The sequence below is a fragment of the Cryptococcus neoformans genome, chromosome 3 (assembly GCF_000149245.1).
Source record: "Cryptococcus neoformans var. grubii H99 chromosome 3, complete sequence".
Lineage (NCBI taxonomy): Eukaryota > Fungi > Basidiomycota > Tremellomycetes > Tremellales > Cryptococcaceae > Cryptococcus > Cryptococcus neoformans.
This window is the reverse complement of record NC_026747.1, coordinates 493,687-507,500: the sequence shown is the minus strand read 5'-3', so window position 1 is coordinate 507,500 and position 13,814 is coordinate 493,687. Positions and strand designations below refer to the sequence as shown.

General features: G+C 47.7%; 6 protein-coding genes and 2 non-coding genes; 3 read left to right on the top strand and 5 right to left on the bottom strand.

Annotated features, from left to right (window-relative positions):
- The window catches only part of CNAG_02896 (hydroxymethylglutaryl-CoA synthase), a 2,148-nt gene extending 1,410 nt beyond the window's left edge, over positions 1 to 738 (top strand). Inside the window, exons 8-9 of the mRNA XM_012192467.1 lie at positions 25 to 438; positions 489 to 738. Coding sequence (XP_012047857.1) covers positions 25 to 438; positions 489 to 614 — 540 coding nt within the window. The 3' untranslated portion in view covers positions 615 to 738.
- Positions 739 to 757: 19 nt separating this feature from the next.
- Positions 758 to 5,215, top strand: CNAG_02897 (inositol hexaphosphate kinase 1). XM_012192466.1 has 5 exons: positions 758 to 996; positions 1,097 to 1,152; positions 1,200 to 2,572; positions 2,622 to 4,172; positions 4,224 to 5,215. Exons 3-5 carry the CDS (start codon positions 1,238 to 1,240, stop codon positions 5,085 to 5,087), a joined length of 3,750 nt encoding a protein of 1,249 aa, XP_012047856.1. The 5' UTR covers positions 758 to 996; positions 1,097 to 1,152; positions 1,200 to 1,237; the 3' UTR covers positions 5,088 to 5,215.
- Positions 5,216 to 5,240: 25 nt separating this feature from the next.
- On the bottom strand, positions 5,241 to 6,137 carry CNAG_02898 (RNA-binding protein 8A). XM_012192818.1 has 4 exons: positions 5,913 to 6,137; positions 5,693 to 5,829; positions 5,483 to 5,577; positions 5,241 to 5,421 (listed from the first exon to the last, which is right to left on the bottom strand). Exons 1-4 carry the CDS (start codon positions 5,965 to 5,967, stop codon positions 5,337 to 5,339), a joined length of 372 nt encoding a protein of 123 aa, XP_012048208.1. The 5' UTR covers positions 5,968 to 6,137; the 3' UTR covers positions 5,241 to 5,336.
- A 150-nt stretch (positions 6,138 to 6,287) lies between these two features.
- CNAG_02899 (hypothetical protein) lies at positions 6,288 to 7,271 on the bottom strand. XM_012192819.1 has 4 exons: positions 6,980 to 7,271; positions 6,709 to 6,929; positions 6,587 to 6,650; positions 6,288 to 6,533 (listed from the first exon to the last, which is right to left on the bottom strand). The coding sequence occupies exons 1-4, from the start codon at positions 6,987 to 6,989 to the stop codon at positions 6,382 to 6,384; spliced, it is 447 nt and encodes a 148-aa protein (XP_012048209.1). The 5' UTR covers positions 6,990 to 7,271; the 3' UTR covers positions 6,288 to 6,381.
- Positions 7,272 to 7,475: 204 nt separating this feature from the next.
- On the bottom strand, positions 7,476 to 8,637 carry CNAG_12243. Its single transcript, XR_001045535.1, has 2 exons — positions 8,326 to 8,637; positions 7,476 to 8,276 (listed from the first exon to the last, which is right to left on the bottom strand). It is a non-coding gene; the product is annotated as a hypothetical RNA (non-coding RNA).
- A 1,098-nt stretch (positions 8,638 to 9,735) lies between these two features.
- Positions 9,736 to 11,889, bottom strand: CNAG_02900 (hypothetical protein). XM_012192465.1 has 7 exons: positions 11,266 to 11,889; positions 11,058 to 11,205; positions 10,832 to 11,002; positions 10,619 to 10,777; positions 10,458 to 10,562; positions 10,242 to 10,405; positions 9,736 to 10,191 (listed from the first exon to the last, which is right to left on the bottom strand). The coding sequence occupies exons 1-7, from the start codon at positions 11,406 to 11,408 to the stop codon at positions 9,927 to 9,929; spliced, it is 1,155 nt and encodes a 384-aa protein (XP_012047855.1). The 5' UTR covers positions 11,409 to 11,889; the 3' UTR covers positions 9,736 to 9,926.
- CNAG_12242 lies at positions 11,467 to 12,557 on the top strand. The gene is made up of 3 exons (XR_001045534.1): positions 11,467 to 11,742; positions 11,804 to 11,885; positions 12,028 to 12,557. It is a non-coding gene; the product is annotated as a hypothetical RNA (non-coding RNA).
- CNAG_02901 (U6 snRNA-associated Sm-like protein LSm4) lies at positions 12,512 to 13,793 on the bottom strand. XM_012192464.1 has 6 exons: positions 13,736 to 13,793; positions 13,646 to 13,687; positions 13,408 to 13,557; positions 13,207 to 13,303; positions 13,112 to 13,144; positions 12,512 to 13,049 (listed from the first exon to the last, which is right to left on the bottom strand). Exons 1-6 carry the CDS (start codon positions 13,736 to 13,738, stop codon positions 12,931 to 12,933), a joined length of 444 nt encoding a protein of 147 aa, XP_012047854.1. The 5' UTR covers positions 13,739 to 13,793; the 3' UTR covers positions 12,512 to 12,930.
- Positions 13,794 to 13,814: the final 21 nt, after the last annotated feature.

Sequence of the window (13,814 nt, the reverse complement as noted above, 5' to 3'; positions counted from 1 at the left end):
GGCGCCGCAACTAACGCTTCGTAGGATTACCTGCGCAATCCCTCCTCTCCTTTATTCGCCAACGTCCCCGAGTCTATCCAATCCTTGGATAAGACAAAAACATACACGGACAAGACTGTTGAAAAGGCCTTCATTGGTGTCGCCTCCGAACACTACAAGTCTGCCGTTGTGCCCGGCTCAGACTGTGTTGCGAGATGCGGTAATATGTACACTGCGTCATTGTACGGCGCTTTGGCTAGTGTGATTGCCAGCAATCCTGAAGGTATCGAAGTTGGCAAGCGAATCGGCATGTACGCGTTTGGTTCTGGGTGTGCGGCGTCCTTCTTTGCGTTGAGGGTGGCCGGCTCCACGAAGGAGATTGCGGAGAAGTTGCAGTTGAAGGAGAGACTGGCGAGCATGGATGTGAGGCCGTGCCAGGAATATGTGAACGCACTTAAGGCGAGTTTTGAGATGCTATGCTGAGGAAGCAACGCTGACTGTCGTTGTAGCTCCGAGAAGAGAACCACAATGCTGTCAAGTACACGCCCCAGGGGTCTCTGGACAACATCTGGCCCGATGCATACTATTTGGAGGGCGTGGATGAGTTGTACAGGCGAAAATATTTGCAAAAATAGATATATTAAGCTCGGGAGTATGTAGTATAGTAATAGACTGAACGGATGTGATGTAGCGGATTGTTTGACGTACGCAGTGTGAGAGGTTGAGTTTATTTGTTGGAATCATCGCCCGGTGACTGACTGCTTTCCATTTCGTTCATCTTCCCTTCTTCGTTTTCCGTTCCTCTCTTTCTTTCTTTCTTTCTTCCATTCTTCCTTCGTTTTTTGCTTTCCAATTTTTTATATTCCACAGCACTGCCCAGCAACCATTCTATACCCGTTCTATCACCCACGAACGTGTCAACGGACGCCTCCACGTTATATCCTCTCACGTACACACCTGGACGCCTTCACCTGCACGCCTTGGCCCGGTGACAACCCCTTACACAATCCATCGCTTGTACGTCTACAATTTTCACTCCGATCTCTGCCTCCACGTGCAGAGGATACCGTGCAGAGAATATTGTGCACGCCACATACTGACCATCTTCTGCTCACAGACTGCCTGGCATGACTCTGCCTATCAGTACACCAGTCATTCTCGCTTCCAGTACAGGTACCTCATGACCCTCTCCTTTGCCTCACACCGCTAACGGCCCGCAGTTCAACACTCACATTACTAAATCGACACAACACTACATATGCCCTCCAATCCTCAGTCATCCCCAAACAAATATGTCCCTTTCCACCCTACCGCCCATTCTACTTTCCGTCCCCAGCACCCTCACTTCACACATTCTCGATCTCTGACACAGTCCTCAACCCCACCCTCTCCATCGAAGTCGCCCAAGAAAAACCTAGGATTGATTGTTAACACTACAGCGGCAAGCGGAAGTCTCGGGGCGTCTCCGACCTCGCCCCGCAGGATGAGCAAAGGAAAGGAACGTGAAACACCCAGGCAGAAGGAGAGGGAGCGTTCATTGCGAGAATTGGGTGAAGTGGGCAGTGCGACTATCAGCCTTCGGGTTAGAGCTGTAGAAGGTTTGGAAGAAGATGATGATGATGCCGAATGCTCTACCCAGCTGCCGCAAACTCACCCTTCATCCTTGCCACAGTCTCAAAGCTATCCCACACGGCTCTTATCCACATTCATTTCCCGCCCAAACAAATCTCGTCGTGAGAGAAGCAACTCTCTACATGCTCCCACCCGCCACACCTCCCTCGACCGTTCATTCTACCTTCCACACTACTCTCTGGACAAGGAATACTCACTTCCTCGAAAGGAAAAGGGTAAAGATAAGGATGGGAGAACCCCGAAGTTAGAGCTTGGGCTAGGTGACGATTTCAATACATCGTTTGGTGAAGCAATGCGTCTTGGAAATGAGGGCAAAGAGCTGCCCCTTCCTAAAGAGGCTCTCATTATGCTCTCACAAGCCAAAGAACAGATCGGATCGGCCACAAAAACAAAGCAAGGGAGAAAGGGGAGTATGGGGATGGGATTGTTCAAAGAGAGTCATGCAGCTGCAAAAATTGATTTGAAGAAGCCCGAAGAGGAAGCTATAGAAGAAGAAGAGGATGACCATAACGGCCGAGGTTCATCCATCAAGACAAGGTCGAGAACAGAGACAAGAAGCTCACGCAGCACTCTAATGAGTGAACCAACGATTGTCGGGCCGTCAGTCACACCAGCCTCATCTCTATCTATCCGTGGGTCCAGGCAGATCAGTGATCGCGGCGGTCTCTCACCTGTTGGACACTCCCCTGCGGCTACAAGTGCTGGTTTGGCTTCGCCTCAGCAGCAATTCGAGGATCTTGAAGAGCAATTTGATGAAGATGATGAAATCTGGACAACCACAAGCACCGAATCGTTCACGTCGGACCCTGAAGAGGACGGCAGAGATTGGATGAGTGAAGTAGATTATGGGAGTGAAGAAAGAGAAGAGGAGGAGAGGATGACGGTGCCATTACAACCATTCAGCCATGCCGTTGGAGGCCATAGCAGCATCTACAAGTTCACCAGACGCGCAGTCTGCAAAGTGAGTGGTCTTTCTGAGGATTGCATGTGCAAAGCTGATCCTAGCGTAGCCTCTTGTGAGCCACGAAAACCTGTTCTACGAAGAAGTTGAACGGCTAGCTCCAGCCCTCCTTGCATTTATTCCTCGCTATCTCGGAGTCATGGTGGTGAATTATCGACGCCAGCGCGCGATTCAAGAAGGCAGCACAACGCCTCTGGACTCGCCCTCTGCCGCATCCCCTTATCCATCCCACCCTTCCACCCTGGCTGCCGCGTCACGCTCGGATAACCAACGAGCTATGCTCCAACAAGCTCTTACAGGAGCCACCAACCAATCTCATACGTCAAATCACTCTAAGGAAGATGTGGAAATACCAGAAGTAGCCTTGGATTTCAATCGGCATGTCGTCCCTGATTGGTTATTCAACTGGGAGGAGAAGGGTAAGGGACGAAATGGTAGACCCTGGGAAACTTCCGAAGAAGAAGGGTCAAGAAGGACAATGAGACCTTCGTCTGCGAGGTCGCAAGAGTTCATGCGGTATGGATCAGGTTCGCCTGGAAGCTCGTGGCAATCCTCTTTTGGGATATCGCCAAATCTTCGAGCGTCTGGTCTTGGGTCTCCGGCACTGCCAAAAGCCATACCAGAGCATCAATATGCCGGACCTTCCACTCCCGTACCTTCTCCATCAACATCGTTCCAGCACCGCCAGGGTCATTTGCATCACACAGCCTCTAGCCCCATCTTGCCTTATCGCTCCCAATTCAACAACTCAAGTACCGACTGTCATCCCGGATATAGCTCACCTCATCCATTTGGAGGGACTGGATCCACAACAGTAAACACCAAGTTGAAAGATCATGTCTTTGCCGCAATCTTGAAAAAGTTAAGGAAAAGAGGTATAGGGCATAGACAAGATGATGAAGCGGATGACGAAGGAGATGATTGCAGTTACTCTGTCTCAAGTCGGCGACGAGGGAGGAGACAGCTTTCCGGAGGGGGAAGCATGGACTTAAGAGAGACGACAGAGGCCAACGAGGGAATAAGGCGCACTCAGAGTGGTGGCGTCCTTACTGAGCTAAGAAACAAGTCTATTCGTGCTGGAACGGGAAGGGAGGATACACGGCGAGTCAGGGAGGACTCAGCAGAGCGGGGGATGTTTGATATGGAAGTGGAAGATGAGCCGCCCTTGGAGATGAAGCGCAAGGCCAAGGTCCCCTTAGGGAATGGACTGCATCCTATGACTGCCGTCAGGGCTGACTCGCATTCAACCCATTTGGCGGAAGATCAACCACCTTTTGGACCATCCAGGCCGGCCATCCCGCCGCCATCGTCCGCACCATCTTCTGTCACTGAGTCAAGTGGACTCGGTCAGTCTCGTTCAGGCGCCTCTCAGACTGTACCCAACTCCCCATCTGTACCACCCGATGACAACCCCAGACAAGAACTGTTCATCTTCATGGAAGATCTCACAGGCCGTCTGAAGCATCCTTGTGTGCTGGATTTGAAGATGGGTACCAGACAATATGGTTATGATGCCACGCCTTTGAAGAAGAGGAGTCAGAGAAAGAAATGTGATGCAACTACTAGTCGAACACTCGGTGTCAGGATGTGCGGGATGCAGGTAAGTTCATCATCGACCTCTTTAAATCGCTCAAACTCACTGCATTGTTAGGTCTGGAATAATGACACTCAATCATTCGTATCTCAAAATAAGTACGTCGGACGAGAGATCAAAACTCCAGATTTCACCAATGTCATCCGTTCGTATCTCTCGGATGGCGACCGTCTTTTAATCGACCACATCCCAGTCATCGTCCAAAAGTTGCATGACCTTGCCGCAATCATCCACCAGCTTGACGGATTCAGATTTTACGGCTGCAGCTTGCTATTTATCTACGATGGTGACAAGGATACTCAAGACACTTATAGCCGACAGATGAGTAGCGGAAAAACTCTAGATGCTTTGGAAGAAGAAGATGAAGAGGAGATCACGGACATGGAACGGGCTCCCATTCAAGCGGACAAGGAGGCTTGGGCTAATTCCAATCTTCAGCCTGAAGGATCTGCTACAGTTGAGAAGGACAAGACCAGCAAGAACGGTCGAAGTCGTAGCGTAGATAGATCAGCCCGTCAATCTTCTCGTTCTCGATCACGAGGGCGGTCTCCACACCAATCTACCCACACTCATCAACACCGCAAGCTTCGAGGTGAAGTCAACATCCGCGTGGTCGATTTTGCGCATACCACTACGGGGCGTGATTTTGTCTCTTTTCCTAGCGATCATGTTGACCCCCCGAATCTTGGTAAAGGCTACGACACGCAATTTGACGAGGCAACGGGTATGGTAATGGCTAGGTTTCCCCCGAAGCACCCTGGCAAGCCTGATATGGGATTCCTTTTTGGATTGAAGAGTATCTGCGAAAGTTTGGAAGAGATTTGGGGAGCGGAGAAGGGCGAAGAAGAAGAACTGGTGGCCAAAAGGAATGCCGATATCTTCGATTTGGTGTTTGCTAACGGAGCAGACTTGAGTACTTGAGAGTTTTCTGTGAATCGTATCATTATTATTGTAGAGCACGCACGCTGGTGAATAGTAGTACTACAGCCTTGCGTCCTGTAATTGTAACTCCATCTTACATATGCATGAAAATTGAACAATGTCTAAGAATACTTCAAAGAAAGCGTGTGCAAGGTATCTGCTGTTACAATGATGCATGAGTATATAGTTGCTTCTTTCCTGTTAAGTCTACATATTGCCCGATCCTCCATCAACGTAGCAATCCACCTGTTATCTTCTGCTTGGCGACAGCTCTCGTGCCTTGCCTTCTCTCCGTTGAGCACCTCCTTGAGGTGCCTTGGCAAATGCAAAGGTACTGTTATAACTCCATTAGTCTGCACAAGCTTATGGAAAATCAGCACGGCGAAGTTACGCACACGTGGATTGTTTGCTCAAGGAAAGTGGTGCCATCGGCCTCCGCAATTGCCCTCTCCGCATTTTCTCGGTCATTATATTCAATGATGGCATAGCCCTGATATCCATTCATGTCAGCCAATCCTTCCATTTACTTGTAAAACTTCATTTTCCCTGATGCTATGGCCGCAGACGCAAAACAACCATGCGATGTTTCAATGGAATGGACCTACCATAACATAACCCGTCCGTCTGTTCAATGGCATGTTGACCTGTTTTATAGATCCAAAGTCCGCAAAGAAATCCTGAACGTCATCCTCGGTAGCTTCTTCATGGAGTCCAGTGACAAAGATATTCCATCCTTCGACAGCTATTATAACCAACAAAACAAAGTCAGCGAATAACATCTATTGGAGTCATAGAGTTGCTGGATGGAGGGCCAAGGTTACGCACACTTGGCGGCCCAAGAAAGGTCCTTGCTCTTTCCATTCATTTCAACGTCGGCCATAGTGATAGGTGTATTTGGTTTTAAATTGAGGTAAACAAAGATATTTGGTAGGCGAACTTTGATGATTTTTCGTTGCGTAATTGAATATGGAGTCTTCTTTCGGGTATATAGAGTCTGACTCTGGTAATATGGCTTGTTGACGAAAATAGGGTTGCAGGCTTGAATTGACCATTCCACCACCGACTTGAACACTGTCCCAACATGATCCGTCCAAGCTTCGAGATGCCGGCAATTCGGCGATAGTATTGGGTGGCACTTCTTATCTTCACTTTCCTTCATCTTTCATCCTCTGTTCGCCACTCCATTTATCAAGATTCAAACAAACAATAATCGAATCATTCATCAAAGGGCATTACTTCTCATATTAATCATAACTATGTTACAGCGATAATATTACAGTAATCAGCTTCAACCTCAAATAATTTGAGACGCGTGCTTCTCGTCCCTGTCAACTGCCTCGAGCTCATGAGCATTGTACAAACCCGATTCCCGGATAGCTCGCTTGGCATCGCGGACGGCATCTACCTGGGCAGCCGAAATGAACTTTGCTTTATCCTTTTCGGACGCTACGCGCTATCAGCCAACACGCAGGACGTGGAATCACGGGAGAGAAACGTACTGAAGGGAAGCTTCTTTTCGTCGACAAGCTTTACGACGTAACCGGTTGCGAGACCTGCAATGATCTAGGTCACAATTGCCTTTAGCATTTTCTACGGTTCAAACAATAATCGATGCCCTGACCTCCTTTGCTCTAGCGTGAGTAACTTTGGAACCGTCTTCGGAATGTGCGCCATTGTTCTCGAAAGCCTGGAATGCCTCGTATGCCGCGGCAGCGCCGACGACCTCATGCGTGAAATGAGCTTTGTGCTCAAGAGGGGTGGCAGCATTGACCGCTAGGAAGTCTTTGCGCTGTTTGGCGAGGGGGTGGGAGCCATGATGGGAAGAAATCTTAGCTCGGAGTTCTGATGGCACTGTCAATGGTCACACCCAAAGCTTCAAGCTGATAACACACTGTCAAACATTGCGATTAGTGTTGATGTGTTTCTTGTTGGATGCTGAAGTTTGTAAAGAAGGATAAATACTCTTTAAGGCTGACTGTCTTTGTCGATAAGCAGATACTTCCAGCAGGCATGGTACTTATATTCTGCTGACCCCCCTTCACGGTGTGGTCTAGCAAAGTTCATTGTCAACACGCCACCCTGACGTCAGACAGTGTGCTGTTGGCATCATGTGCAGGACGAAAAAAGAAGAAACAAGAAGCTGATGGCCTGCATGACGCACGTCCTGCAACCTGCGGCGGCGGATTGTTTCAAACATCTGCTGACCCCGTCCTGGGGGATTGAATCTGAGTCCACTCTGATTTGATCTTGTTTATGGGTTTCTTTGAACTTTAAAATAGATTTGTATCAACAACACGATTTATCTGTTTTTATACGTATTTGGAAATTCCTTCATTCGAAGAAATTTCAAGCAACAATGCATGCATATGCACCATGATAATATAACCCGTGGCCTCGCCGTGGAACCCCTCCTAGTATGATATTCCATTGAAGTGGGCTCTTCTTATTTTTATATTTCCCTATTTTACATATCAGATACAACGCGAGCTTCTTATCGAAAGCCTTCTGTCTTCCTTGATGAACAGATTCTTTTCTGTAACGCTTCACAAAGCAACCTTACTCTGCTTGCCATCGCGCTTGTATCAATAACAATGGTCCTATCCGCACGGTAGACATTCTTCACTTTACCCACCAATTGGTTATACAACTCAAGTCAACCAGCTCCTTCGCTGTGGACGTACTAAAGTAGTGTCATTGTTTTGTCTCGGTCCTAGCCGGTGTCAATGAGTATGAGCAGGCCAGAGATGAGCAGGAGCGATTGGTGATCTCTGGTTTGTCGGTGAAGAAGGATGTTAGGAGAGGTCCACAGTAATGATGTCGAGAAACTGATCATAGAAGAGGCGTAGTTGAAGATCGACGGCGTTGCGTGATTGATGCATGTCCAATCGACTGTTATCCTCCACAAGACACGAGACCTCATACGTTCCTCGTTATTACGTTCTGACACATCTTCTGTATCTCGAGGCTGAACATTTGACTGGAACCGAATGATAAGTGCCTAAGGATGGGGGCGGGAAATTGAAGCCTAGTTATCAACAAGCGCATCGGAGAGCTACCCTTTCAGGCGAGGAATTGTGCGACTCGGTGAACGCCTTGTTTAAAACTCTCCGACAGATCGCTATACGCTTCCTTCTGTTGTTAGAGCGGTTCCCACAACAACACCTTACCCTTTTGCCGACGGCCCGCTCTCTGCATCCGTTGTCAGCAATAACTTATCATGCTCAGCAAGATAATTGACCGTCTTTTTTGTTCTTGCGGTCATCTTGGGCGGCATCGCTTTGTGTGCTGTGTGTACTGGTGATCTTCTTCATTTTCGCCCGATGTAGCCTTCGGATTGCATAGGCCACCGTCCTTTTACAATATGACAGAGTGCAGTTGCAATCGACTAGCTGTCGGTCATAAGACCTTTCTTCTCCCGATCTACTGGCCGCATCGTTGCGTGGTCGAAGTGAAATAACCTCAGTGAATGAACAACAGGGAGGAAGAGAGAAGATGCTGTAATGTTTTGATAGAGTCTCAGTTCTTAGAATGTTCTTACAGCGTGGTGAAGAATATAGAAGTGTGCATAAAAATATCCATGGTGGCAAATATTGTAACCTGGCCGGCCCAGCGGCAACAAGGTGCCGCAGTGAGCGGCCATAGTACATCATCTTTCTCAACTTCCGATCTCAAACTCTTTACGTAATAATAACACATGTGCTCGCCCTTCCTGCTGCTTTCATGTTTGTATACAGGGGTGCTGGCGCTGTAATGCAATGGCCCTACGGCCATGTCACATCACTTCGAGCACCCACTTATCGACATGACGGAGGTTACCGCAGAGATTCAGGAGCGGTGTAGAGTCGTTGTTGAAATGGGATACTTTATTACTTTTACTTTGAAGTCCACTATACTTAGTCCACCCTAGGCTAGCTATCTGTGGGATTCTCCTTAGATATAATCTATCTTCGTATATGCAGCCTTATAGGCAAACGCTTTATAGCCCAAATACAGCAGGACTGTATCAGCAACACCAGCATGCTCGACATGAGACCCGAGCTTAACTAATTGTTACCACTATATCAAACTATCACCAGATACATAGGGTATTTCCATCGTATGTACTATGACCACCACAGCCAAACCTTTGGGAGGCTATATTCCCTAGCAGCCTTTACAGTCGTAAAGTCCGTCACCAGCCTTGGATATCATGGGTGGAGGCCGACGGAACCTAATGGATGCATGTCCGTGGGAGACTTTTTTACGCTACAGCGCTGTGACAGACGCGACGGACTTGCACTGCACGAACAGCGAGTGTCTCTTTGACTTCTTTGCTTTTTCCTTTCCTTTCTTCTTCTTGTTTTTATAATTTCAATGTAAATTCGCATCGATTATACGACGACTTGATTTGTTTTAAACAAAATCGACCGTGCTTCAAGTCTTCTTTCAAACAATTTTCCCATCATCTTTTTCACTGATGGTAAAAAGTTAATAATCTGGCCGGGAACTCTAAAATTGGCCTATCTGCATCAGTAATACGGTCGAGCATTGGCATCCTCTGCGGGACGCATAGTGGGGGAAGACTCTGGAAGAAACGGAAGGAACAAGTGCACAAGATGTCTTAATGGTACCTTTTCTGAGCATTCCATCCATTTACATCATCATACCTGTCATTCATCCTCAAACGTGGGATCACCAGTTTGCGCAAAATGACAACTCGTATACATTTGCTAAGGACTACAATATTCAACATAAATACTCATTTACCCCTCTATATACCCAAAACATTTTACAAGTCCGTGACAAGGCGTTATATTTGTATTTGTTTTCCGGACTGGAGACAATTTCGTGCAGTCTCCTTCAAATCGCGCTTTCATCCACATGCACCAAGACCTCCACCTCAATGTTGACTCCAGCCTGTCCTTTCCTCTCGAGATCATCCATCATCTCTCCCAAAGTCTTCCTACCGGACGCAACTTTGGGTGGGGGAAGAATAGTAAAGCCCGCGATATCTCTTGGAGTGGACGGTCGGCGGGCCACATAGGTAGTTAGAAGTGGGTTGGGGGATGAGGGAAGGGAAGCAGGCGATTTGGTAAGCAAAAAATTTGCCAAAATGACATTCACTCTGTTTAGGCTTATATCAGTTTGATATCAAAGACTACTAATAGGACTTACGGGTCAGGATTGGTCAGAGTGATCCATCGACCTGTTACAGCACCTTCAAGTAGGTGCTTCGCCGCATTAACGGGCTTTCCAGACCTGAAAGCGGCATCGTTAAGCCTGTCGACAACGTTAGTATACAAGTCGCTTTGGGCAGCTCGCTGTGGCTCGTTAATAGGCTATGTTTCCGATTAGACGTCTTTCCTTAGTCGTAATGAAACGCCGATTTACCTCAATGATAAGCACTGGGCAATTGATCCCTTCCATCTCCCTCATACTAGGCAACACGTTTCTGGAACGCAGCAAAGTGTTACAGATAGGCAGAGCAGACTCCAGCTATCCATGTCATTTATGGTTAGATTTGGTAGATTGTATTCTCGCAGATTATTTACCTCGCCTGAAGCCATTTTAGCTTGTACCATATGTCCGTACTCATTCGTCATCTCCCGCAGAGCTGGGTCACCAACCTGACCAGTGCAAAAGTCGAAGACATAAGTGTTGAGGGGCTCGAGCGACTCAATGTCCCTGTCTGCAATGGTTTTTTCTATTTCCTATAACGATGTCAAAACCTGTTTTCTTCCTAAAGATTGAATAAATTGGCTTACCTTGAGCCACTCATCGAAAGCTCTCTCCACAAACTCAGGTTCATCCCCCAAAGGCGGTGCAACAAGGGTCAGGCTCTCAGTGATCTCTGGATGGGAGAGCACCAGCCTCAGAGCGATCAAACCACCGGCCGCCGAGCCTACGAGATGAACAGGGCCAATAGTTAAAGCCTCCTGCCGGCGAGGCACATATTAGTGCCAGTCTCGTAACTTGGAGACACCGACCTACCAGTGCCTCGAAAAAGTCATCGGCGGCATTTTGCCAAGAATATTCCTTGGTAAGAGGCGAGTCGACATGAGATGACCCATGGCCCGGCATATCAATAGCAAGTAAGTTATATTTCCGATGAAGCTCGGGATCGTCGAACTGAGGGTAGCTGCGCAAGCGCATTGGTCAGTTGGAGATAATTGTTTGCCAGCAGAGCTTTCAGGCTTACAAAAAAAAGCTGTCTACCCAAGGCGGATGGCAGAAGAGCACAGTCGGATAAGTTGGGTCGATAGTCTCTGCTACTTTGCTTGCAGGAGTAGACAAGCGGTAAGCCAGAGAGTAGGGTTGGCTGGGGATTTTTACTGTGAACATCTCGACTTTTTCCGTGGTGTTGCTTGGGTAGCTGAGAATGTGATAAGTCAAGGGTAAAGGCAGGCCGACTGCTATTGGCACAGGCTATATATAGTCCTTCTCCAGCCACGCTTTTACACCGCTGCAATGATCTTGTTGAGTTAGAAATGGTGTTTCACTGTGGTTCTTCAAGACAGTCCGTGTCTTGGTGTGCTGATGACGTGTGGCAATGTAAGACGAGTCGTGTAGTCACGAACAAACTCTTTGCGTGCAATTATAATGAGAATATCTGTTCTAATCTTCCTTTCTTTCGCTGGGAACAGCTTCCCGTACATGGCCGAAGGAGCATAGCTAAGTAAGCTGTGAATTCACATCTTTCACCCACAGGTCAGGGCTGACACGGAGCATGGAAAAAGGCGGCGTGAATTAGCTGTTAATGATAGGAGATAGGAACATCCGGCTTTTCGGCGATCCGATGGAAGGCGTCGATGATTAAGGGTAAGCATACACCGGACCGCGATGAATAATGGACCCAGAACGCGCCCCTTCTCGATCTTCTCTCCTCATCACCCCCAAGCGGCTTGTGTATATGGAGCGTACAGCGTACTACATGCAATACCCGTTCTGACTATAGTCGTAGAGCGCAAAAAATCATTGTCTACATCGTCATCGTATAATCCGTATTCCCACGTCCCACGTTTGCTTTTATCGTTACAACTATTATTCCTCTTCGTTGTCTAATCACAATAGGCTGTAATAATAATAGACCGTGGCCGTAGCCTTACGCGCGCGCCCGATCAGCATAGCAGGAACGACGTAGAACATAAGGAGTATCGATCACTCTCCTTTCACTTGGTTAGCATAAGGCTGGCATCTCACCTCCCATTATGCCAAGCTGTTATCAATAATCTTCAGTGGCTCTCGAGGAAAGGAAGAGGCAGGGAACGAAAAAGAGAACAAAAAGACACCCACAAAATAAAAATGCGGGGTCAGGGTGTCGGAGAAACCCAATACTCTTCAACCATAACGAAGCCCTTTTTATCTTCTTCCACATTCCACATATCCCATTATTCCATCACTCCTCTTTTGGAATTCTTCCCTCATCCTCCCTAGTCTTTTTTCTCCTGCTGTCCACCTTTACCCTGAGATTTATGATTGCTGGGAGAAGAAGCGTCGATTAATGCTATCTATGCTGTCTGTCTCTCTTCGTATTTCATCTTCTTCAGCGAATCTTTTCTTCTTCTCACTTCTCCCTACTTAGTTTTGCGTCACTGAACTACCGCAGATAAACTAGGACTGGAGCTGTATAATATTCGAACTCAATTCCCTTGCTCTCTATGTCTCTATCGGTCTGCTGCAAAATACTGCTCTTTGTGTATATCTTTCATTAGCAAAAATGACTGCAAAAATCATATTGGCCGTCTGCATAACTCTTGACGGCCTGTTGAACGCAGATGTGTAATCCCCCAATCTCCTCATTCCAACTTCTTCTCTCAGCCATAGTCCCTCTTCCTTGCTTCCATCACGCTTCCCGACAGCCCTCTTATGGTCGAGGCGCTCCGCCTCTAGGTGGTCCCCCTCTACCCCTTTGGTTGAATCCGCCACGTCCCGGTCCACCTCCTCGACCGGGAGGTCCGCCTCGCCCAGGTGGTCCACCTCGACCTAGAACGATAGGATGTCAGTTTTATTTGATAATTGCAGAGAAAGTATAAGTATTAGCTTACCCCCTCGAGCACCTCCTGGTCCGCCCCGTCCACCTAACATAGGCCCGTTAGCACCTTAGACTCTTCCACCTCGTCTTGCAACCATTTAAACCCACCTCTAGCCCCACCTCGCGCTCTGTTTGCTGCTCGTGCCTTGTCCTGTTCCTCAGCCGCTTGTTCCAGAATGTTGTCTGCTATACGGAAGTACTTGATCTATTGCACCATGTCATTAGCTGCTGTTCGTTGTCGTGCTCATTTTTTCGCCCCTAGGGTAAATGGATATATCCACTTTATTCAAGTTACACAGATGGACTCACAATATTGCCTTTGATAAACATCTCCTTCATTTTCCAGAATCGCTCGCCGTCCGCTGAAGTTTGGTAAACCTCTCGAAGAGTAACGTTCATGAAAGTGTCGCATTCCACTAGGTGGCCATTGAAGGTAACTCCATTCTTCAGTTCCACCAGCTGCAGATATGGTTTGTGTCAGAGCGTTGACTTTCGCTGACTGAAAGCATTCATAGAGTGCGCAAATCCATTAGACCAAAGAACTTACCATCGGCTTGCCTTGAGCGGCTGTAAGAAGTGAGAGAGGAAGCTACTGTTTTGTGAGTATGGTACCTGATGTGTATGGGCCAGCACTCACCATTATGGCTGCCTTCCTGAGATATCGATGTAATGGACTGTAAAATGTTCGTTGGATATCATCGGAGCGAAAGGAGACT